Genomic DNA, 26935 nt, shown 5'->3' with positions numbered 1-26935 from the left:
GATAAATACTGCAAGTATACAAGATTAATAACTTTAGCAAAAAGTGATCAGATTGGAATGTGTAAAAATTCAAGGCATTTCAAGATATGGGTTCCTTTCCTTTCTTAAGATGAACCCAGCAAAAGTAGGTTTTTCAAGCAAATACCTGTTTTTAATCCAGGCCAGTTTTCTTGGGGGCACAGGTATACAAAAGGATGTAGCAGCCCACCCAGGTTATATCAGTTGTGTCCACCGAACTGAAGAATGAAGGCACTAAGATTATCTGATGATGAGATCATTTCACTTGAGTCTTTTGAGTTACCAGGTTACAAGAGATATCACAAATATCCACTACAATTAATGTGAAATGTTTACTATGTTATTTTCTTTCTTTTCCTTTCTACTCTTTCTATTTCTTTAAAAGTGAAACAGGTAAGATAATAAGTGAACAAAATTGCAAAAAATTGGGCAATTACAAAAACTTCATGATTTTTTAAAATAATTGAGTAACAGGAGGAGGCAGTAGATACCTGCCGAAACGATAATTACTCCCAGTGAGGTCTAAAACATTGTTCAGGGGGTGCTGTGAACTTATTATTAAACAAACTCAGCAGAGACCTCACTGAACGTTTCCCTTTGTGTCTCACAACACAAAGGGACAGTCACAGCCTGCCCTCAAAAGACAACTCTCTTCCTCCACACAAAACTACAAGCACCTAATAACACACACACCCTTCACTCAAAAATTTCAAAATTATCATGGCAACTCCTACACCAGCCTCGGAGTCCCCATCTGGGGAGGGGACCATAAATGTCCCTAGGTCGGACTGCCTTTCTGTCGACGATCATAAGTGTCTTGACACCCCCCCTTAACTTTTTCTTCATTAACTTCTGCAACATTTGCAGTCTAAGATCTAATTTTCAATCTGTAGAACACCACCTCTCCTCTTCTAATCCTCCTCATCTTTTCCTCACTGAAACTCAGGTGTCTGAGGCAACTGACAGTAGCCCCTTTTCTGATCCCTCCTTTCTCTATCCTCATTTTCGATCAAAAGCTGGATGTTGCGTTTATGTGTGCAATGACTTAACCTGCTCTCATGCCCACGCTCTTGAATCTTCTGAGTTTTCCACCATCTGGCTACGACTGCAGAGTCACTCTCAAACTAAATTTATCTGTGCTGTATACCTCTCACCTAACTCCTCTGACTATAAGAAATTCTTTGACTACTCAGCTTCCAAAGTGGAGCACATTCTGACTCTCTTCCCTTTTGCAGAGATCTCCATTCTTGGAGACTTCAATGTTCACCACCAGCTTTGGCTTTCCTCTCCCTTCAATGACCATCCTGGTGAACTAGCCTTCAACTTTGCTAGTATGACCTAGAGAATTTGGTGCAACACCCTACTCGTATTCCTGACCGTCTTGAGATACGCCCAACATTCTTGACTTTTTCCTGACCTCTAATCCTTCTGCTTATGCTGTCACCCTTTCTTCTCCGTTGGGCTCCTCCGATCACAATCTCATATCTGTATCTTGTCCTATTGCTCCAATCCCTCCTCAAGATCCCCCTAAGCAAAGGTGCCTCTGGCGTTTTGCCTCTGCTAGTTGGGGGGACCTGAGGAGGTATTTAGCTGATTTTTCTTGGAATGACTACTGCTTCCGTGTCCGAGACAAGTCTTTGTGTGCTGAGCGCATAACAGAGGTGATAGTGTCTGGCATGGAGGCGTACATTCCTCACTCTTTTTCTCGACCCAAACCTTCCAAACCTTGGTTTAACACAGCTTGTTCTCATGCTATACATGATAGAGAGGTGGCCCACAAAAGGTATTTAAGCCTTCTATCACCAGAATCTCATGCACTTTATATTTCTGCCCAGAACCATGCCAAGTCTGTCCTCCAACTAGCCAAAAACTCCATTAACAGAAAGTTTCAAAACCTTTCAAGATGAAACTCCCCTCGTGACTTCTGGCATCTAGCCAAAAATATCTTCAATAACTTTGCTTCTTCTTTCCCTCCTTTTTTTCAACCAGATGGCACCACTGCTATCATATCTATTTCTAAAGCTGAACTCTTTGCTCAAACCTTTGCTAAAAACTCTACCTTGAATGATTCTGGGCTTGTTCCTCCTTCTCCCCCACCCTCTGACTACTTCATGCTACCTATTAAAATTCTTCGCAATGATGTTTTCCATGCCCTTGCTGGCCTAAACCCTTGGAAGGCTTATGGACCCGATGGGGTCCCTCCTATTGTTCTCCGAAACTGTGCCTCCATGCTTGCACCTTGCCTAGTCAAACTCTTTCAGCTCTGTCTGTCAACATCTTCCTTTCCTTCTTGCTGGAAGTTTGCCTACATTCAGCCTGTTCCTAAAAAGGGTGACCGTTCTAATCCCTCAAACTACTGTCCTATTGCTTTAATTTCCTGCCTATCTAAAGGTTTTGAATCTATCCTCAACAGGAAGATACTTAAACATCTATCACTTCACAACCTTCTACCTGATCGCCAGTATGGGTTCCATCAAGGCCGCTCTACTGGTGATCTTCTGGCTTTCCTTACTGAGTCTTGGTCATCCTCTTTTAAAGATTTTGGTGAAACTTTTGCTGTTGCCTTGGACATATCAAAAGCTTTTGATAGAGTCTGGCATAAAGCTTTGATTTCCAAACTACCCTCCTACGGCTCCTGTTCTTCTCTCTGTAACTTCAACTCAAGTTTCCTTTCTGACTGTTCTATTGCTACTGTGGTAGACGGTCACTGTTCTTCTAAATCTATTAACCGTGGTGTTCCTCAAGGTTCTGTCCTGTCACCCACTCTCTTCTTATTATCCATTAATGATCTAAACCAAACTTCTTGTCCTATCCACTCCTACACTGATGATACCACCCTGCACTTTTCCACTTCTTTTCATAGACGTCCAACCCTTCAGGAAGTAAACATTTCACGCAGGGAAGCCACAGAACGCTTGACTTCTGATCTTAATAAAATTTCTGATTGGGCCAGAGCAAACTTGGTATTGTTCAATGCCTCAAAAACTCAATTCCTCCATCTATCAACTCAACACAACCTTCCAGACAACTATCCCCTCTTCTTCAATGACACTCAAGTGTCCCCCTCTTCTACACTGAACATCCTCGGTCTGTCCTTTACTTATAATCTGAACTGGAAACTTCACATCTCATCTCTAGTTAAACAGCTTCTATAAAGTTAGGCATTCTGAGATGTCTCTGCCAGTTTTCTCACCCCCTCAGCTGCTAACTCTGTACAAGGGCCTTATCCGTCCATGTATGGAGTATGCTTCACATGTCTGGGGGGGTTCCACTCATACTGCTCTTCTAGACAGGGTGGAATCAAAGGCTTTTCGTCTCATCAACTCCTCTCCTCTAACTGACTGTCTTCAGCCTCTCTCTCATCTCTGCAATGTTGCATCTCTAGCTGTCTTCTACTGCTATTTTCATGCTAACTGCTCTTTTGATCTTGCTAACTTCATGCCCCCCCCCTCCTCCCATGGCCTCGCTGCACAAGACTTTCTTCTTTTTCTCACCCCTATTCTGTCTACCTCTCTAACACAAGAGTTAACCAGTATTCTCAATCATTCATCCCTTTCTCTGGAACTCCCTGCCTGCTTCTGTATTTCCACCTTCCTATGACTTGAATTCTTTCAAGAGGGAGATTTCAAGACACTTATCCTTCAATTTTTTACTACCGCTTTGGACCCATTTATGGGGCTGGCATTTCTTTTTATTGGATTTTAGTTGCCCTTGGCCAGTGTCCCTCCTACATGAAAAGAAAAAAAGAAAAAAAAAAAAAACAGAACTTACCTTCACATTTAAATTACTGTCTAATTTCTGCCCCAAATTAAATAAATTTAATCTCTGATGGTGCAGTGCTTGTGCCTTTTATCACATGCTGGTGGTCTTTCAAAGACTTTTGTGTTTAGGAGTTCCATGTCCATCTCTATGTCAGCTGTCTTCATGCATGATCTTGCCCCATGCCATGTCAAAAAAGACATCCAGGACTCTCTTCATGAATACAACATCTCTGTTTAGGAGTGGCTAGAACCTCAACCCAGCAGGGACTGTGTGGATACACATCAAGAAGCAACTGGGGTCTTAGAATTATGCTAAGAGTTCTACTTCAATTTGTGCTTAAGTCTGGGCTAAACATAAAACTTAAGCACAGAACCAGTACAATATGAAATGGTAAGTGCAAAACAATAAAATCTTTCACTTCTTAATTATGTGTTATTAGGGAAAAAAATAAAATAAAATAAAATAAAATAATATATATATATATATATATATATATATATATATATATATATATATATATATATATATATATATATATATATATATATATGCCTCAAAAACATAACATATATATGCCTCAAAAACACAACCTTTCAGACAATATATATATATATATATATATATATATATATATATATATATATATATATATATATATATATATATATATATATATATATATATATTTTTTTTTTTTTTTTTTTTTTTGCCTTAATAACAGAATTAAGAAGTGAAAGATTTTATTGTTTTGCATTTACCATTTCATATTGTACTGGTTCTGTGCTTAAGTTCTATGTTTAGCCCAGACTTGAGCATAATAAAAAGTTGCATGGTCCTCTGTTACCAAGAAGATGAATGAGATACATGGCAGCAACAGGACAAAGGAAAGGCCAAAGTCATCACTGCTTGCAGAACTGCATTTTTCTATTGGCTAAATAATACAGTGTGATTATTACTTTAATTTCTGACATCAATGCATCACACCTTTCTGTACAGTTCTCCAAGGTATCTCCCAGCAAATGTCACAAATAAAACTTGCCAATTTAATCTATACATTTTCAACAGCTCACTGAGAACATACTTATGGGGCTCATAATTCTTGAGATGGTAGGCTCAGGCTTCTTGACAGTTGGCCATCTTGCTTCTTAAGTTAAGCACAAAGTTAAGTATACCTCAACTGTGCTTAACTTTGTGGTTACACTTAAGCACAGTTTGGGAAGTTGAGTACAAAACTAAACATAACTTTTGCATTAAGCATAATCCATCTACTTAAGAATCTTTATGAATATGTGGCCAGGCCTTTGGAATGGCAATTTCTGCTGAAGAAAAACAAACAGTATCCTCCACTCAGCTAATTCCTGCAATACATCTGGCTGCCCAACATGGATAGTGGCCAAGTGGCACTATCCAGTGGAGGTGTGTAGCAAATTAGAACCTGCAAAATTTGGACTTGCAGAAACAGAATTTGGAATTGCAGGGATTCTTGTTTGTATTTCTGTATGTTCATAAGTCAGAGGAATGTCTGTATAATTTGTCTACTCCAAAGTCAACATTCATGTCTCATGAATGGGTCTATTTTGATAGCTTAACAGGATTTGCAGTCAATATAACATATAATATGATATAAATAAATACAATATAAATGAGTGACAATTCAATCTCGAAGCAAATTTGAAGATTTGTAGTTTCATTATCCTAATAACCACAGATCAATGCTCCTGACAAATGCAACATTAACAAACATAACTTTAAAAAAGTGAAAAAGCTGATAATTTCAGAAGTGCCTGATACATTTTCACTTCCTCAAGTAAACTTCTTTGTAATTTCAACCAGTCCATTCTCCCTAAGTGGTTGGTAACTCAGCAGGCTGGCATATGAAACAAGCAGTTTCTTCCAGTAGCATAGCACATCTTTCATCCTTAGATGGTTCTTGATGAAGTTCTGACCTCTCTCAGCAATTTGGGAAACAACAGGATCATTCTCTTGGGCAAACTGAAGAAGTTCCCTGAAATCATGGTTATATTTTTTGCAAGGTTATATATAGTGCATCTAAAATATTACAACATCCTAGTTACTGGAACCTGAAATATGTTAGCCAAATACTATCTATATACCTTGCTGACAATCCCACATGGGGTGGCTCTGATAAAGCACAACACACTCACACACACACACATCATTCACACTCTTAGCCTTGTCAACTACTAGTGCAAGGAACAGTCTCATGGACCACTGTACTTCATCCCAGGAGTTTAGTCATAGCACGCTTGGCCACATATCTCCATAGCAAGGTCTGACAGCATACTTTAATTTACCAATGTTCCTTCATAGTGAGACAGATCCCTACCCGACACCTTCCCTAATCGTGAGACCACACCAGATATGATGTGCTTCCTAAGGTGCCCCACACCTTAATTGGGTCCATACATCAATGGGCCCCACCAAGTGCACCCACACCCTCTCCCAGGGGTTGACAAGACTGCATCATTTTCATGCACTCATCACTGTTGTTCTTCACTCTTCAGTCACCTTTATCATGCACAACTGCTCTTACTTGCACAGTCATTCCTCTCTCATTTAATGCTCTCTTCACAAAGTTCATCCACTCCAGGCAAGGCCTTCCTCTTAACCTTCCACTATGCCTATCAGTTTCCAGTCCATCCTCCATTCTCTTCACATGCCCAAACCATCTTAAAACACAATGATCTCTCAATCAAGCTAACTCTCTGAAAAGACAAGTTCTTCTTACCTTCTCATTTCTTATTCTTTCCTTCTTTGTTACCCCATACATACTCCTCAAACACTTTCTTTCTATTACACTGAAATGTTTCTTCTCTGCTATTCACAGGTTCCATGTTTCAGCATCATACAACACAGTGGGCACCACTATTCCCTCATTTAACCCTCTCTTTACACTTATATCCAGTGTGCTGTTTAAAAATCTTTCTCAGTCCACAAAGTACTTTTCCTGCTGCTTTCATTCTGCAATTCACCTGTCTCAACTCTTCCATCCACTGTAACTGTTGACCCCAAATACTTGAAATAATTCACCTGTTCCTGCTGTTTTCCATTCAATCTTGCATCCATCCTTTCATCACCTCTCTTGAGCATTTTATTACTTTATTTTTACCAACATTCACTTTCAGCTTCCTCACCATACAAACACTCCCAAACTTCACCAATCTTTTTCAACTTCCTCTCTGAATCAGTCACCAGTGCTGTAGCATAAGCAAATAGTAGCTGGCTCAGATCCCATACCCTTTTTCTTCCCACTAATCGAACTCAGGCCCCTGCCTAACACCCTCATACTGTATTTGCATCCATTACCACACCATTCATATACAAACTGAACAACCTCAGTAACATTACATAACCCTTGCACAGAGAACAACTTGCACACACCATCACTAACTCTCACATACCCTGCTATTTACAAAGAAACTCTTCATTCCTTCCAACAACCTGCCTCCAACTCCTAATACTTTCAGAACATCCCATAGTTCTTTCCAGTCAATCTTATTTTACATTTTTTCTAAGTCTACAAACACAAAAAAATTCCCTTCCCTTTCCCAAAAACCTTTTCACACAACTACCTGATGGCAAAAATCTGGTCTCTTTAGGTTATATATAACCTAAAAGCTCCCTCTTCCCTCTTGGATGGCAGTTTCTATTCCTTCTCTTATCAGTACCATACCATACACTTTTTCTACCACATTCCACAAACTGATATCTCTATAGTTTGAGTATTCAAGTCTATCCCCCCATATTCAGAGTGATGCTGACTGTTTTTTTTTTCTTCGAATATGGTGTGCATCAAAAACAAGCACCAGATGGTCAAGCTATTCAGAGAGTTTTTTTTCACTGTCTTTGTCACGCAGTTTGGTGTAGTGTGAAGGAATTACAAACTGATAACTGCATCATAACAATGATCTAACCCATTCTTTGTACCTGATTTGGAATTTCTTGGCTAAATGCAAAATATTCAATACTTGGTAAGCTTCTTACCCTCCAAATATGACTCCTTTTAATTTCTAGCTGTTCACCAAAAGAAAGATGTTGCTGAAAGGGTCATTATTTGAGAACAAAAAGAACATCATGAAGAATGGAACAAAGCAGCTTGCAGACATTCCAAAACAGGACTTTCAGAAATATTTCCAGTGATGGAAGGACTGCTGACCTAGGCTTACATAATCATAAGATCACATTGTGATCTTATGACTTAGTTGTAACCTAAATGGGTGGATACTTTATAACAGACCTTGTAACTGTTCAGACACAATGCTAACCTTATTTCATTTTTAGAGGCACCAGTTCTGACAGGAATGTAGTGGACCCATGGCTTCATTCTGGGATAAAAGAACTCAATCCATTTGTCTTCAGAGTGAAACACTAGTGAGCCACATAAAAACAAGTGCTTGAACCTGAAGCTTGCTGCCACTCCCCGGTAGTTGAAGAGATACTTGTACTGGCAATGATCCTCTAAGGACACTTCACTAGCAGGTGGAGCATACAGTGTGTCCTGAACAAGTAGATATATTATAAAATCATCTAAATAACTTGGGATATTGGCATATGAAGCACAGCATTTTAATCAAATTCATCTATGGTGAACACTGCTATGAATAATTTTCAACAATAACTCTGAGGTTGATTAAGAAAACATACTAACAGCATCTGACTTCCAAGCTTGGTTTTTTGTATACTGAGCATCAACAAGATGAGGAGAGTCCCGAGAAAGGTAAACCAAAGGGTCCCTCTCAGAGCTGGTACGTGATCCTCTGAAGAATGTTCACAAAAGAATGTTATTTAGAATCTCATTATAGGATAAGGTCTATCTGTGTTGTATGGCTGATGGGTAAGTATCCCAGAAAAAATAAATAAAATAATATAATAATAATAATAATAACAATAATAAAAACTAATAAAAGTATACTATAAGTGTAAAACCAGAAAAAAAATATAATCAATATACAAAACTGCTAAAGCAGAATTAATATATTTTTTGGATAGTATTAATTTTCAATAGGTAAAGAGTTTTAATTTTCTCCTGTTTTCATGAAATTCTATTCAATAATTAACTTTTCTTACAATAACTGAAAGTCTGATATAGTTGCAACTTTGCAGATTTTGCAAAGAAATTGTGTTCCAAAGAATTCTTAGTGTTAGCAGCTAAAATCTAAGAATATAATACATATGTTAAAACTTTTTTCTGTTCTGGAAACATTGTAAAAATTTGCATTGGAATACCAGACTCACTCATGGAATAGATAATAATAACCTGAAAAATGCCTGAGTCTTCTTAATTTGCCATTGCCATTTCTTGGAAGCAGCAGCAAGGGATGCACGATGGAGATCCCACCGGCCCAACCCTGTTGGGTAGAGAGAGATAGCTGGACCACCCTCCCAAAATGTCCAGGCTGGGTAGGTTATGTCCATGTACTCTTCAGTCTGGGAATGACAAATAGAGAAATGCATACAGACAGTAAAAAATTACATTTGTACAAGGCCAAGAGCTATGCTGAATGAATGAGAAGACAATGTAGGTTGTATTAAAATGAAATCCAAAATATTCCTAAAGTTTATAAAGAGCACGTGATGAAAATTCAAACATCTTATTATTAAAAGATGGGGTCTTGTTGGCATAAAAAAGTTGATGAAAATTCAAACTTTCATTATTAAAAGATGGTGTCTTGCTGGCTTAAAAGTATCAACTCTTTTGCTTCACTCTTGATTCATAATAACAACAGGTTGTCTTGGGAAGGGTTCTTTGTCCATTAATCTTGTTAATTACAGTTGTTTTTGATGAAACTATAGTTTCTAAAGTCTCATTTATCTGGGATATTTTGTCTCATTCCTTTCATCATTTTTTGTGGCTCTTTCTGCCACTTTTTTGTATACATATATGTATAAGACAACTTGTATAAAAATCAATAGCATTATAAACTATACTATATCTATGTTCCTATATAGCAACCATGACACTCATGGTTACATACAAAGGACAAATAGAGTTTCAACTTGAATGAACAGGAGTGGAGTTAGTGACTGTTCTGGGTGATACAACTCTACTTGAAAATACCAGGAGAAACCAGTAGAATGATTTACTATTATTATTATTATCATTAATACTATTTAAAATAATTTAAAGGGGTCTGAATAGAAGGGATCTAAAAGAAAAGAATGACATCCAGTGGAGACTGTAATTTACTCATATGGCATTTGTGATTGGGAGTAAAGTTGAATTGTTAAGGTACACAAAGGCAGAAGTGAACCACTATGAAAAGGAAGGAGCAAAAGTTTGGGGCTTTGCACATAATATTAAGAGACAGGGTTACATCTACGGCAGGAAAAAAGAGAAAAACATTGTTTAAGGAGATAATTGACTATTGTTTTATGTGATAATTGCAACATATACTGAGATAGCTGATACACTATAAATAGATACCTGAGAGCAAATGCTGGCATCAGATGACCAAAGAAAATAAAAAAATGAAAGGATAGGACAGAGTGATGGTGAAATGTTACAAGGTGTCAAGGTTAAGTATTAGTCTCAGCACACTAGCTCCCACTCCATCAACTGTACAGCACCTGCTATACAAGACAAACTGAGATAACAAAGATTTGTAATACAAAGCCTTAGCTTTTATAGTTTTTATACATATTGTATTCGAAGCACAAGCTTCAATTTATTTACAAGATATTTACAACACTATATCTTAGGTCACTTAAAGGGAGAGTCAACCGTGAATTAATTGCATCTATGATCACAAATATTTTATGTTATGTATATTAGTCCTCTGGTTATCACATGAAAATTTCAAGTTGATCAAAAGTAAATGAAAAACTGAAAAAACTAATTTCTCATTTTTCTTGAAGAAATTTTGAACTAATTTTTCTTAGCCACTTGTCTTACTGTTTTCTTTAACATATGCATTTGATCATTTATTGTTATTCAAATGATTTGCCATGTTTTTTTAGAATGTTTTTAATAACGTGCAAAAAATATCTTAATAAAAATAACTATAACTTTGGAATATTATATATATATATATATATATATATATATATATATATATATATATATATATATATATATATATATATATATATATATATATATATATATATATATATATTGTGAGGGAATTGCCAACCATCTAAGTACCCCTTTAACTACTGTGGTAAAGGGAGGAATGGTCGTCCTTCCTCCATGTTAAGGGTGGAGTGTCTCGCCTGAGGTTTCTCTTCCTCCTCCCGAATCCTCGAGCAGAAGGGGCTCGGGCTGCTGAATCCTCATGATACAGCGTCATCACTTCAGAGCAACACTTGAGTGCCTTCATCACCACTCCCCCCTTCCTTGGTAGGGAAACTTGGCAGGAGCTGACATCATGAGGCCAGCAGACACAAGGAGGCAGACAGCTCTCACCACCTGCCATGACTATACCTCCATTCAGCTGTTCTCCTCTATCACTCCGGAAGGCTTCGGTGAAGATTGTGGGCTGATCTCACCTGCCCTCAGTACCTGGCACTCATCTGCTGTCGGCTCCAACTCATTCCTGGTTCAACACCTACCGGCCGAGGCAAGATTCTTAAGGCTGCCAGGACACCGGCCTCTAAGGACTTCCCCAGGACTCTTCGTGATACTGCCGGATATCTCCGTTATTGTTGGGTTGTGGGTCTGTGTTTTTGTTAATTATAATTGTGGATTTCTGTTCTTCCACGTTTTCTTTGCATCCCAATCTTAGAATGAGTGTTGGTGGGAAGAGAAGCCATCCTAGCCCAGATGTATATATATATATATATATATATATATATATACGAGTATATATATATATATATATATATATATATATATATATATATATATATATATATATATATATATATATATATATATATATATATGCAGGATGGATTTTTACTATATTTTATCTTCCATGTCCAAGTTTTGCAAAAATAACAAAAATAAAAACAAAATAATTTCATGCTAATTTTTTACTAATTATCAGTAAAATGTGTTAAGTTTTGCTAAAGTTTCTTTGCCTCGGTAAAGATACTTTACTGTCAATACTACTTTCATATGAATCAGTAATCACATATCAATATGTGTACAAAAGGATCTGGTACTTTATTCTCCCTTATAAAGGCATTAATCCTTCAAAAGTGAGGGTCATGGCAAGCTGTCCCTCATTCCTGCAGTGCTCAATTTAGAATTCTCCACGTGCATAACTTTCAGTTGTATTTCCTTTGTCTGTCTTCCTCTTCTTAACTGTATTCATTGGTGTAATTCTCTTTTCTCATTTCTAATCCTTCTTTATGTATACATTGGTTCCAAACATTTTTGTGAGCAGGGTGCATTTCTTATATCCAAAATTGTGTTCCAAAACTATTACTTACTCGTACATTGCAAATCTCATCCTGAAGATTGCTGTGTTTGATTTTCCACCATTTATTTCATACTTTGGCATGGAGCAATTATTTTTTTGGGGGGGTTCTGAGTTCTCTTCTTCATACACCTCTTGAGCAGGTCTGAGGATGAGAAATCCTGACAGACTTGTTTAATATACTCCAAACTTTCAAGGTCTAGTTTGGCAAGGTACAACTTCTTTGATGCATGTGTAGGAAGTGTTTCATTCTTGGAAAGAGACAGCCTCATGGCCTACCATACTATATACCAGCAGTCCAGGCATGGCACAACTGATCACACACATCCACAGCAATAAACAGACAGAAATAATAATAATATTAATATTAATAATAATAATAATAATAATAATAATAATAATAATAATAATAATAATAATAATAATAATAATAATAATAAACAATAATCAGCCATGGCTGTATCCCACACATCCACACAACACACAGATTGACTCAATTCCCTTGTCCACTCACACTCCACTACAGCCCTGCTCTCTTTCCCTTTACCACAAGCTCACTCAGTTAACAAGAGAAACTCCTTATGGATGTGGAGGTTGGCATGGGTTGGCAATCTACACAGATTTTAGTGACTTATGTTTTCATTAATAAAACTCAAACCTATTTCCAATGCTTAAAAGCAGTTTTCTCTAATTGTCATCCACAGAGGAAGTCAGAAAATTGGTTGGGTTGGCATTTAATCCCCTTTGGACATGTAGGCTCTCATATTATTGCACAGTACATGAAACTAATTTTCATAAATAAATTCAGATGTTGAATGCATATAATTCTTGAAACACAAAGTACTGTTGTATTCTTTCATGTAAACAAAGCACTGGCAGCAGTTCAAAGATTTTAAGAGATGCAATCACAATACAGCAGTGCATGAGGTACATCAGTATTTTACAAGAAATACCCATATATAGGTGCTTTTTGCAAGAAATACCCATATACAGTTACTAAGTGAAAACTTTGCTCTTAAGCATACAACCATCTGATACTACAGCATACAACCATCTCATACTACAGTCCTCAGTTGGTCAATTTATACCTGGCACAGGGCTGAGAAAAACAAATCCAGTCTCAAACTAATTATTCTGTAACTTAATGAATTGTACACTGAAAACAGATGAAGAATAAATTAATTAAGCAAACATGAAGCACACTGGCAGAACATCATAGCAACTACAAAGAAATCAATAAATACCTTACTAAAGGAGAACACTGGCATCTTCATTCCATAAGACTGAGGAGCCTGTGGCCAGTCTCGGGTGTTGATCACCATCTCCATGTCAGGTAACTTGTCAATCACCTGCAAGTCATTGAAAGATGTGTGGAATGTACTACCTAGCCATCACAATTATAAACCAAACTTTCTACCCTTCAGCATGCAATCCTCAGATTTGACCAATGTTTGAAAAAAGAAGATCTGGATTTAGTGAATCCAGGAAACCATGTATGGAGTGAAATATTTCCTTTCACCTTGCACTTTGCTTTAATTTTTTACTTAACTTGCTACTGCATGATTGTAAGGGAAAAACAAGTATGTAGAAGGTTGAAATATATAAAGATGCAAGAGTTAAAAGCTTTTCATAATAAAAAATTTCTAAACTGATCAATTATGGAGTATGGACACAAGGAAGTTGCACATGGAGCTGCTTCATTGTAGGCAATACATGATAGTCAACCCAATAAAACATAAAAATATTATAACAATAAAAAAAATGAATATATCTAAATATACTGACCATCCACCACCTAACTGCGTACATAAGTGTGTGCTCTCTCTCTTTGTCTCACCACAGTATCATCACAAATATTCAAATTCATACTTTTTCACACCAAGATACTTCACTATGGTATCATTCATGATTCCATACAGCTGTCTTTATGGGGTAGTTGTACATACATTGCTGTGAACAATGCCAAATTCAATCTTGCACTAGATAAAAGCTTCATAATTCTTATTTTCATAAAACCCAAACACATACACTGTATGCCAGCCATCCTTATGTTTATCATCTTCCTCTTTTTGTTTCACTCCAAACTGTAAGCAGCCCAGTTGGTGGGCTGGCTCCTTACAGCTTAAGACACCCTTTTGTAGCATTCTAAGGTATACAAAACCTAAGAAACAGCATCAAATATTTTGTGACATTAAGCATGGAGTTAGGTTTAAAAGAATGATAAATATATGTAAATATATTTATATATTTACATATATAATATAATTAAGAGCAAGACTGATTAACAGTCACTAAAAATATCTTTAATATAAAGAAAAAATTATTGCAGATGACCAATGAAATAATGTTCTTGCCATTTCCCAAAATGTTTGCATTCAAGATACTTTCAATCTCCTCATCAATCAACTTTACCTTAAGGTTGTTTTAAAAGTATCAAGAGGAAAACAATAATTAACTAAAAGCATTAGCCCTTTGGAAGTCATGAAAAATTAATAAATATACTATGGAATTTGAGTGATCACTTGATCTTTTGTTGTAACAGAACAAGTCATCTTTGTAATAGTTTTGTAAATACATTTGGAAGACTTCAAGTTGAGGAATATTTACACTGTAATTAAATCAGAGGGGGTAATATTACATTTGTATTATGTTAAGCATGTTGGTATGAAAGTAACCAATCATAAGCCAACCCACCATGATGATAAAACACAAACACACGAGTAATAGATGCAATCTCAGTAAGTGATGCACTTACCAGTCAACCTATACGAGTTGAGATCGTAGTTTCTCCCAACCAGACAGCACAAAGACAACACAATATTCTACAATCTCTAAGGTGATTCAGCCTAACAACCCTACCATCCACCCAGCTAAGGTCCTTCTCCAGCTTGACTACTCTCAGCAGGGACATAAACTTGGCAAATACATCATGAAGGTGATGAAAAGACAGCTTTATGAAACAGTGTTCTCCTAATAACACTGATGTATGAATCATACCTAAACTTGGAATAGGACACAAGTATCAGGCACTGTCATGTTCCTATTTCTTAATTTTAAAATATTATGCCAAATGCTTGAGTATGGCAGTAACAACCATCCAACAGATGTTACATTAGCATAGCTGGATGTGTCTGCCAAAACACCTGAATATTTGGATTCCAGACCAGAGATGACATCAATATATTTGAAGGTGTCAGCCTTATATTGAAGTAGATAGATTCCTTAGGCCATAATGTCCCTAATACAAATTAACAATTCATGGACATGGTTATATGATAATGTCACAATGCAGAGGGGTCAAATGTGATTCACATAAAACCTATGTCAGAGTTGAAGGAGAGGAGACTCACCTCACACACATAGCATCTCAAGCTTCCCTTGAAATGCTGAAAAATCAGTTATTATTATATCTAGCTTGTGATCTCTCTTTTTGGGTATTATCTTTTTCAATGAGAGTGAGGATCACCTACACTCCTCTTTGTTATTTGGCTTTCTTTTATAACTCTCCTGCAGCTTACTTTATGTATAAAAACAAAAAATAATAATAAATAAAAAATAAATAAATAAATAAAAATAAATAAATAAAATAAAATAAAAAAAATTTTCAGTCTCCACTGGTTGATAATTGTTTTGTTTTATGGTTGCTTTATTTTTTGTTGTGAGTTTCCTTTTCAGGTCCTTCTGATATTATTATTATTATATGTAATATCATGATAAACTATGCTCTTAAGAGGGAAAAGAAACAAGCAGCACTGATTTTCAGAATTCAGTGGTACCTCGACTTACATGTGACCCAACTTAAGAGTTTTTCAAGATACAAGCTGCTGCTTCGATGACTTTTTGCTTTGAGTTGTGAGCTAAAAATCTGAGATACAAGTGAGCTTCAGCTATGCCAACGCTAATTGGCATAGCAAGCACCACAGCACCTGCCCAGTATTTTCTGTCTTCCTTGTTCACTTCACATGTTTTTATACATTTGTTATTTATAAATATATCTTCTTACAGTAAATCCTTGATATAACAAAGAGAGAGAGAGAGAGAGAGAGAGAGAGAGAGAGAGAGAGAGAGAGAGAGAGAGAGAGAGAGAGAGAGAGAGAGAGAGAGAGAGAGAGAGAGAGAGAGAGAGAGAGAGAGAGAGAGAGAGAGAGAGAGAGAGAGAGAGAGAGAGAGAGAGAGAAAGGGGGGGTGGCAAGAGCAAGAGAGAGGGGCCAAGGGCGAGAGCGTGAGAGGGCAAGAGTGAGCAGCATGTCATCAGACATTGTCAAGGTTCCCTCACTGGCTGTCACCCAGCCACAATTCATCTCTCAAACATGCAGCTGACTGTGTGTCAGCCAACTTTCGTGCATTTTAAGACCTAGGATGTTCATAAAATCAAACATTCGATAATTTTGAAATATGTCAATTTGCAAACAGTTTCATAAAATAAAATGAATGTTCAATAGCCTTAAAGAAGTCGTTATACCAGAAATTCGGTATAAAGAGATTCATTATATCAACAGTTCCCTGTATTTAAAAATGTTACAAAAGAATTAGAGTGTTTTTTTGGAGGTTGAAACAGATTAATGGCATTTCAATTAATTTCAATGGGGTGAACTGATTTGACATACAAGCAAAATTGAGTTAAAAGCTCTATTACAGAAGAAATTAAACTTGTAAGCCAAGGTACCACTGTACGGGAGAATATTGCTTGCTGGCAGAGATGGGGGATATAGGTGGTGGGTGAGGCTATTGTGACTCCTTGACAAGCCATGACCAATTTCTTTGTATAACTTCACTTGTCTTTAGCAATAGAGAGTAGTCTCTTTCTTCCTGATTATATAAACATTTTCTTAAGCCCTTTGCAGGTTCTGATATGAGTGCAGTATGTAAAACAACTGGTATAGAGTTGTGTATGATACAAAACACCTACACAATTTCTTTTCAGATTACTGGCTTTGAAACCACTATCATGTGTTCCTCCATGGTAGACAGGGAGCCCAGGTTCCCAAGTAGAACTGTGTTACTGAGTACTTCAGCAAAATATATGCACTTTAAACAGCACAGTAAAACTTCACAAATAGTGCTTTGCAGGATAAAAAATGATGGAGTAGGGGTTACATTTCAGACCCTAACTCACTAGATATTGTCAATATAGATGCAAAACTTAACTACTATGGTGCCAAATAATGAGGCTATGCCAACAATTTTTTTCTCACAAGGTGATACTTTCAACCTCACAAACCCACCAGTTCCAACAGTCCTTTAAACTACACACCATTGCTATGCTATTAACGTGATGATACCATGATTCCTCCTTACTATAAAAGCCTGTTTGCACTATCTCTTGAATATTCAGGGCTTATTTCACAGTTGCTTTCTGTTGTTGTGATCATTACCAATGAGTGGTGATATCTACCATCAACAACAAATCTGATTTCACAGTTGTTTTTCATGGCGTTGTTTGTTTTGATCCTTACCAGAAATTGGAACCTTTGGTAATGCTGGCTTGGGAGCTGCTGGGCATCCCTAATGAAGCATACCAATGCATTTATTTCTTGGAAATATCACACATTCTTATCCTATTGTATTATTTTCCTAAATTGTATATCAAAATTATTTAACAATACAAGAACATTTTGTAGGTATTAAAAATAATAATATGATAAAATTTAAGAATTTAGATGGCAACATGAATTTCACCAGCAGATGAAAATTTCACTGCCCATCATCCTTATTTCATCTGCAACACTTCTTTGGTTAAAAACTGTAATAATCCTCACACACACATAAGGTGTATGGAATTTGTCACCTAAGAGAAATATTAGGTAATATTACTAGGCTTGCTTCTGTTAGGCCAGGTTTAGAGTAATTCAGTTCATTAATTTAACTGTTAATCCTTTCAATGGGTAGATCATGATTAAAAAAAAATTATATCTCGCTGAGAAATAAATAATCGCTGTCTCAAAATTAGTTGGCTAGGGCTATTCCCATAAACCCAGAAATATTTCAATCTAACGTATGTGTACAGCACTGAGGAAGAGAAAAATAGATGATTTATTATGTGCCTGGCTGGTATACGAAGAGTTTGGCAAATGTTAAACAGATATTCAAAGGGAAGAATTTAAATCACAAAATGCAACCATGTTTGCAGTAGATGGATAAGGCGTGTTGAAGGCACAAGTGATGTATTTCAATTTTCCATGCCTTTCTCTCTCTTTTAGTGCTGGTGTAGTCAGTTCTTTTGTCATGAATTGATTAATTTTGTCTAATAATTACCGAATCAAAGGTATTTGTTTTGTTATGATCGTTACCAGGTTGGGGATCACCAAAACCACAAAAATGACTGTGAAATTGGATCGTGGTGTTGGTAATGCCTGTTACCAGGATAGTAAGGCTCTTACTTGGGAATATTACCATACTATCATCCTATTGGTTTAATTTCCTGCTTATCTAAAATTTTTAAATCTATCCTCAACAGAAAGATTCTTAAACATCTATCACTTCATAACCTTCTATCTGATCACCAGTATGGGTTCCATCAGGGCTGCTCTACTGGTGATCTTGTAGCTTTCCTTACTGAGTCTTGGCCATCCTCTTTCAGAGATTTTGGTGAAACTTTTGCTGTTGCCTTAGATATATACAAAAGCTTTTGATAAAGTCTGGCACAAAGCTGTGATTTCCAAACTACCCTCCTACAGCTTCTATCCTTCTCTCTGTAACTTCATCTCATTTCCTTTCTGACCGTTCTATTACTGCTGCGGTAGACGGTCACTGTTCTCCTATGGCTATTAACGGTGGCACTCCTCAGGGTTCTGTCCTGTCATGCACTCTCTTCTTATTATTCATCAATGATCTAAACCAAGCTTTTTGTCCTATCCACTCCTATGCTGATGATACTACCCTGCACTTTTCCATGTCTTTTCATAGACATCCAACCCTTCAAGAAGTAAACAGGGAGGCCACAGAACACCCGATTTCTGATCTCTCTAAAATCTCTGTTTGGGACAAAGCAAACTTAATATTGTTCAGTGCTTCAGAAACTCAATTCCTCCATCTATCAATTCAACACAATCTTCCAAACAACTATCCCCTCTTCTTCAATGACACTCAACTGTCCCCCTCTTCTACACTGAACATCCTCAGTCTGTCCTTTACTGGAAACTTCACATCTCATCTCTAGCTAAAACAACTTTTATGAAGTTAGGTATTCTGAGACATCTCAGCCAGTTTTTCTCACCCTTCCAGCTGCTACCTCTGCACAGGGGCCTTATCCATTCCATGTATAGAATATGCTTCACATGTTTGGGGAGGTTCCACTCATACCACTCTTTTAGACGGGGAAATAAAAGACTTTTCATCTCATCAACTCCTCTCTTTTAACTTACTGCTTACTGTCTTCAGAGTCTTTCTCATCACCGCAATGTTGCATCTCTTGCTATCTTCTACTGCTATTTTCATGCTAACAGCTCTTCTGATCTTGCTAATTGCATACCTCCCCCCTTCCCATGGCCACACTGCACAAGACTTTCTTCTTTCTCTCACTCCTATCCTGTCCATCTCTCTAATGCAAGAGTTAACCAGTATTCTCAATCATTCATCCCTTTCTCCGGTAAATTATGGAACTCCCTGCCTGCTTCTGTATTTCCACTTCCTATGACTTGATTCCAAGAGGAAGGTTTCAAGACACTTATCCTTCAATTCTGACTACTGCTTTGGACCCTATTTGGCAACTGGCATCTCAGTGAGCCTTTTTTTTATTGGATTTTTGTTACCCTTGGCTGGTGTCCCTCCTACAAAAAAAAAATAATAATAATAATAATAAATAAATAAAAATAAATAAAATAAAATAGAATGAAATAAATAAAATAAATAAAGAAAGAAATAAAATAAAAAAATAAAATAAAAATAAATAAATAAAATAAATAAACAAATAATAAATAAATAAATAAATAAATAAAAAAAAACTGAGATTGGCCCCCAGTCAGCATATTATGTGGATGTCCCCATTAGGAGTGAATCAACAAGTCACAAGAAATAGCAAATCTTTACTTCACTAAAGACTAATTTCAATCTGCAAGATCTACCATTTGCCTCAGATGAATTTTAATCTAGTTTGTGGTCGTGGCAACCAGGACTAACTCTATGTAAATATACTGTGTAGATGTTTCACATATAATAATTCAGATTTATTTATTTTTCAAAATTATATAACAAATCAAATACAGTGAAACCATGGTTCTAGAACTTAATTTGTTCCTGAATGCTGTTCAAAATATGAAATGTTTGAAAACTGAAACTATTTCTCCCTTAGGAATCAATGTAAAATGGATTAATCTGTTCCCAGACACCAGACTGTCTTAGCTGCTTATGACAGATGCTCCCACAGCCAAGATGGGCTGCTTCACAGCATCTCCAGCTCACAAATTATTTATCTATAAAGGATGCACTGAATGAACTTAGTGACACAGACAGAACTCGGTTTAGACCGCGCAGGTATTCTCTTTGTCACAGAAAGGAGCAACTCATAGCCAAAATGAAGGTGATCAAACGCTTAGACATCTTGCTGCTGGGAAAAGCTACTGGAAAAATACAGTTGTACAGTAGTGATGGCATTGGGAGTCATCGTGAGAGCCACAGGAGACTCGGGATAACTCCTGAGTGCCGAAAACTGTTTGTTTACATTGAGGCTTTTCAACGGGATCACATTTACCTTATTTCAAAGAATGAATTACTGTCTTACATTCTGTGTCTCGAAATATATAAAACCAAAGTAAGTATTTACAGAAACTACACACTAGTATAAAACAAGAGCTTTTGTTGCCTTTTAATATTTGAAATCAAATAACTTTGTTCTAGAACCAAATTATGGTATCACAACCAAAGCAATAATGAGTTCAAAATCTTGTTCAAAAACCAATTTGTTTGAAAAGGGAGGTGTTCAGTAACAGATGTTCCACTGTACCAAAAAAACACCTTGATTTGAATGACACCAAACCATTAAATGATCTCAAGTTACCTTTAAGATGAAGTGTTCAATACCACTGCACCGGCTTGGGAACATACAGTCTCTCTGTCTGTACAGTTTGTGGTCGATGATTTGGTAAAATGTTCCCCTGGAAAAGAAAAAGAAAAAAAAAAAAAAAAAAAAAAAAAAATCATATACTCATAAAAGTATTAGGGAACTCATGGCTGTATATACAAAATTTTCAGTAAAATCATATGGAAAAATACTGGCAGGAAAAAAATTAATTAAGTAATAGTAAAAAAAAAGTAACAGAATCACATAGAGACTACAACATGGACAAGTATGAAAAAACATACTAGATGCGTGTATGAAGTTATATCAGTCACTTCTTTCTGTGGGTTTTATCTCCCTAGTACATGGCGATGAGAGAGAGAAGATGGATGTTAGGTCAGCACCCACGACTATACCCTGGCATGTTAGAGGATATGAGTGGCCCATCTATATAGCCCGTCTATCTACCACTTAATCCATCTCTCTCATACAGTGTTCCTAAGGGACTGGTCTGAACACTTCTTTCTTACTAGTTCAAGTGCTTCTTCTCTATTAACACCTCTCTCACTGCCTCATAATCAATAAGACTACCAATCACAGTGAAGAAATCCATCACTCATCTTTAAACATCACACATTAAACACCTTATTACCCATTCCTCACCTAAAATGTTTGAGAAAAAAATTGTACCGGTTTCAAAATGAAAAATTAACTTTAAATATTTCCACCACCAGACATTACTATTAACTGAAGACTCACCAAAAGATGAAAATTATGCACATCAGTGAACACAGTAAAAGAATATTAATAAGGATAAAAACATAACATTTAAAAGTGAACACTATGCTAGAATATGTGTAAGGATGAAAAGTTACTATTTAAATGGTTCCTCCATTCCTTACATGATATTAATGACTCAGGATCTCGTTATAATAAGTATGAAGGATAGGAATGCCATAAAGAAATCAGAGATACACATTTTAGTATTACAAAACATGATTAAAGGTTAAAGTTTAAAGATTGCTAGTGAGTGACAAAGTGCAAACACAATAATAATATTCAGTTTATTAATATGGCAATTGTTACACTGAAAATATGCATTGGGTTTAGGAGGGGGGGGGGGGCAGGCTTAACACTAAAACTAAGGTTAAACAATAACTGCCCCTCACATGCATGTCAGATAGCACAGGGCCTGTTGTCACCAACATGAAAACTGAGACATCCCAAGCTATGGCAATGTCAGCATGAAGATGCCTTGACAGACTTAACCACCCAACACTTTGCATATAGAGACAGTAGTCTGTCAACAGTAAAAACACTTCAGGCTGAGTGGGTTCAAATACACAACCATGTGAGATTTTTGAGAGCTGACCAGAGAAGTTTGGCTGCATTGGATCCAACACCACCTTCAAATTTCAGATTCTTTTAATTATATTTTGAATATTGCTATGCCTGTCCATGGTTTCTTGGTGGAATTCCCATTCTTGACTGATTATTTATAACACTCAATCTATAACATAAACTATGAATCGTTATTCTAGATACCATATGAGGAATTATTAAAAATACCTTAGATTTAAACATAAACAATACATTCATATCTTCAGCAATATTCTGGCAAAGCATTACTTAATATCATAACTTTTTTCTCCATACATGCACTGAGTCTTTAACTAAAAGACATGCTTAATGGTGGAATTGCATAAAGTGCATTGTGAAAATGAGGTGTGATTTTTTTTAAATAATTTGATTTAAGTCAGGTGAAAAGTAGGCACTGAGATTTTTACTGTGATATCTGAAGACAAGTGAAAGATTTCTGTACCATGACAAGTAGTCACGTTCTTCAATCAAGAATTATAAATAATATGGGTGCAAGGTATGTTTGATTATGAATAAACTGTAGGTATGTGCCAGCACAGCAGACACTAACCTAAATACAGGCAACCCTCACAATGACCAACTCCACTACAATACTAAGTAGAGCTTTAGCAATACAAAAATGATAATGAAATGACAGTGATAAATAATCTTCCACATGACAACCCATACTGACCTGAGAAAACCTTAACATAGGAGCCTTGAAAGCCAGACCTTATAAGATTCACACCTGTGACTCCAGAATGGAAACCACTGAATCATACAGCCAAACCACAGATAATTCTGATCTCAACGTCCACCTAGATGATGATGTATCAATGAATATGACTGTTCAGATACACTATTAACTGAAAAGAATGAAAAGGGCCTGTAAGACTTTGGTGAATTAAGTCATAGTACAGTATGTATTATCAACTACAAAACAAAACATGTTATCAGTTACAAGACAAAACTTGTCATCAGTTACACAACAAAACTTGAAATCAAAGGTAAGCAAAAGTGAGGTAATGCTTCTTTTTCAGTGGAAAAATTAAGTGAATGGTTTGTCAACTTTATACAAACTAAACTCTAATTGTGAAAAAAAAAGAGTATGATCAAATGATGGAAATGATGATAGTTTCAGAAATTTTACAGGATCAGGAGGAAGATACATTATTTTATTTTATTTTATTTTATTTTATTAATTTATTTTAATTTTTTATTTTTTTATTTTTTGCAAGAGAAAAATATTATATATTTGCTATATATATGATGCTATTAGTTTAACACTGGGGTAAGTGCCAAAACTACAGTATGCCAGAAAGTGCAACTTTAAAAACTTTGGTATCTTGGTGATCGCTCCTGTTACTTTTTCTTCAATATTAATGTTTATAGTATGTATTTTATTATAACATGCCTTATTTTGTGCTATCTGCCATCTATAAAGATGATTTCATGTAATGAATTAAAACTCTAACCCGGTACTGCCAGACTGATCTGCTAAATAAGTATTTACACACTGTACTAATAATTACAGAAATACAGAATGGTAGTCAATAATATATTTGTATATTACAGGAGTGTCACTGTCAAATAAAATAGAATTTCTATGATGTATTATTGTTCTTACCCAAAATAGAAGTTTAAAGATCAGAAACTTGTGACTTTCTTAGAGTTTCTAACTGCCAAAAAAGAAAAACCAGATATAAAACAAAAACAAAAAAAAAATAAAATAAATAAATCATTACATTACTGATAGAAGAAATGTATTCAGTGCATGAGGACATTATCAGGAAATCCCCATAACCTGAAAAAAGAATAAAAAATAAGAGAAGAAGGATATATATATATATATATATATATATATATATATATATATATATATATATATATATATATATATATATCCTGCATATGGCACACCCTTCCTTACGTATATATAAAGATTCTACTAAAAGTTTGATCATACATATGAGACATATTATAAGACAAAGAATGAGCTGCCAACTAGAGATTTATGTTAGTCATGAATAGTAAGAAAAAAGGAGAAAAAAAGAAAAAAAAATAAATAAATAAAAAATAAATATATATATATATATATATATATATATATATATATATATATATATATATATATATATATATATATATATATATATATATATATATATATATATATATATATATATATATATATACGAGTATATATATATATATATATATATATATATATATATATATATATATATATATATATATATATATATATATATATATATATATATATATATATATACTCGTATGTATATATACATACATATATATATATATATATATATATATATATATATATATATATATATATATATATATATATATATATATATATATATATATATATTTTTTTTTTTTTTTTTTTTTTTTTTTTTTTTTCTCCTACAAACTAGTCTCATCAAACTGGGGTGACCAGGTATACATAAATGCACTAACAGTACAAGTTGCAAAACATCTAAATGAAGATCATCCAATGAGAGGTTAAGGTTAGTCTTACTTACTTAAAGGAAATAGGAAGAAAAATATGACATGAAAAGAAAGGTTTACATACAAGTGAAAAAAATTGGGAGATCATTTGGAGGCTACCTAATTAGTTTTATCTCTTTACTGGGTGGATCAGCACTGAGAGAAAAAGAGAGAGAGAGAGAGAGAGAGAGAGAGAGAGAGAGAGAGAGAGAGAGAGAGAGAGAGAGAGAGAGAGAGAGAGAGAGAGAGAGAGAGAGAGAGAGAGAGAGAGAGAGAGAGAGAGAGAGAGAGAGAGAGAGAGAGAGAGAGAGAGAGAGAGAGAGAGAGAGAGAGAGAGAGAGAGAGAGAGAGAAACTGAAGTATGTAAGGGGAAAGTTCGTAGGCAAGAGTAAGCATTCTTCTATGTGGCCACCACAAGGGTAAAAGCATCAGTAGAGACAAAGATATCTTTATTACTGGAATATTTTCTTTCTTCTTCACTTTTAATTATATATATATATATATATATATATATATATATATATATATATATATATATATATATATATATATATATATATATATATATATATATATATATATATATAATTCAATAACATAAAGGTATGCAAATTTACCTTTCTCTGGCAGACTGGAGTGTCTCTTTGGTAATTCCATCATTAAACACAGAAAGATCTTTTTTTATTAAATGATAATGACAGGAACATTTCTCAGGTGCACATGGCTTGTATGCTGACACTGCCTCATCTATCTTTGCAATATAATGAACCCATTTCTCATTGGCATCTGAAAAAAAATGTGAAGTATGTATAGAAACTTAAAGTAAATATAAAATGTTACTGTAATGAAATATGGTGTCTTATCTGTTTTATCTATCCACACCTAATACCTATTCTTAAGAAATTTTACCCAAAGAGAAAATGGACACAACAGAAGAACCTCCATTAATTCCTGTCTTTGCATTGCCTCCTTGCAAGCTCTAATCTCTCACACTCCTCTCTCGTCTATCTCTTACATATTCCATCACTCCTATTTCATGGGAGGTTTTAATAATGCACCAACATCTACTATATACACATATATGCACAGCACAACATTTGATTAGAAAATTCTTCAAACTGTCTGGTCACTAAGAAATATTGCATGACAGTTGGCAGATTATACATGGTGGTTAAGAAACTACATACATACATGTTATAGTTGAGAGACTGTACATGACAGTCTGATGTTTATGGTAAAGACATCTCCTGGTTGAGAGATTACATAATGCATTTCAATAAGGGATTTCCTTTAGCAGTTTGGTTAAGAACTGCTATGAGCAGCAAGAAGATAAAGCAGTTGTAAGGTATAAGTGTAATATCATAAGATTAAGATCATGCAGAGTTAGAAAACTATAAAGGTAGGCGCACACTTGTTCGCATCGTACGGACGGCACCCATCGTACTCATCGGATTGTTTTTGGGGTCAGCGCACATTGGTCCGCATCGTACGGACGGCACGCATCGGACGGATCGGATTTTCTGCGCACATTGTCGGCATTGGACCATTCACCACCCGCAGTTGTGAAGCTGAGCTCTCTCTGGAAGGACATACTCCATCCGCATCGTTCGTACGCATCGGATTGAATGCTCTTTCGGGGATCCTCGTCGGCATTGCCGATGTCCGATGCGTACGACGCGGTCAAATGCGCGCAGACCCATTTGAAATAATGTAAAGAATACTAATATCCGATGCGTACGATGCGTGCCGTCCGTACGATGCGAACAAGTGTGCGCCTACCTTAACTTGGCAGTCAGAACTTTGTTTCCTTTGCCATTTTCAAGTGAAACAAGGGAGAGAGATAAGAGACTGCAGAGGAATACACAGCTTCAGCAATATGATTTAAAAGAAAAAATGAGTG

General features: G+C 35.7%; 1 protein-coding gene across 2 annotated transcripts in view; it reads right to left on the bottom strand.

Moving 5' to 3' along the window:
- LOC135100506 (O-glucosyltransferase rumi homolog) overlaps window positions 1-26935 on the bottom strand; it is a 36941-nt gene that overhangs the window by 731 nt on the left and 9275 nt on the right. Inside the window, exons 2-8 of one of the 2 annotated variants that reach the window (XM_064003478.1) lie at window positions 25653-25821; window positions 21160-21256; window positions 13409-13513; window positions 9059-9228; window positions 8450-8558; window positions 8067-8299; window positions 146-236 (exon numbers count right to left, since the gene is read on the bottom strand). In XM_064003478.1, coding sequence (XP_063859548.1) covers window positions 152-236; window positions 8067-8299; window positions 8450-8558; window positions 9059-9228; window positions 13409-13513; window positions 21160-21256; window positions 25653-25821 — 968 coding nt within the window. In that variant the 3' untranslated portion in view covers window positions 146-151. Of the gene's footprint in view, window positions 1-145; window positions 237-4676; window positions 5786-8066; window positions 8300-8449; window positions 8559-9058; window positions 9229-13408; window positions 13514-21159; window positions 21257-25652; window positions 25822-26935 lie in introns of those variants that run through there. The other variant, XM_064003477.1, reaches the window with a different exon arrangement.

Source organism: Scylla paramamosain, chromosome 5 (assembly GCF_035594125.1).
Source record: "Scylla paramamosain isolate STU-SP2022 chromosome 5, ASM3559412v1, whole genome shotgun sequence".
NCBI lineage: Eukaryota > Metazoa > Arthropoda > Malacostraca > Decapoda > Portunidae > Scylla > Scylla paramamosain.
Note: the sequence above shows the minus strand (reverse complement) of the source record. Positions and strands in the feature narration are given on the sequence as shown.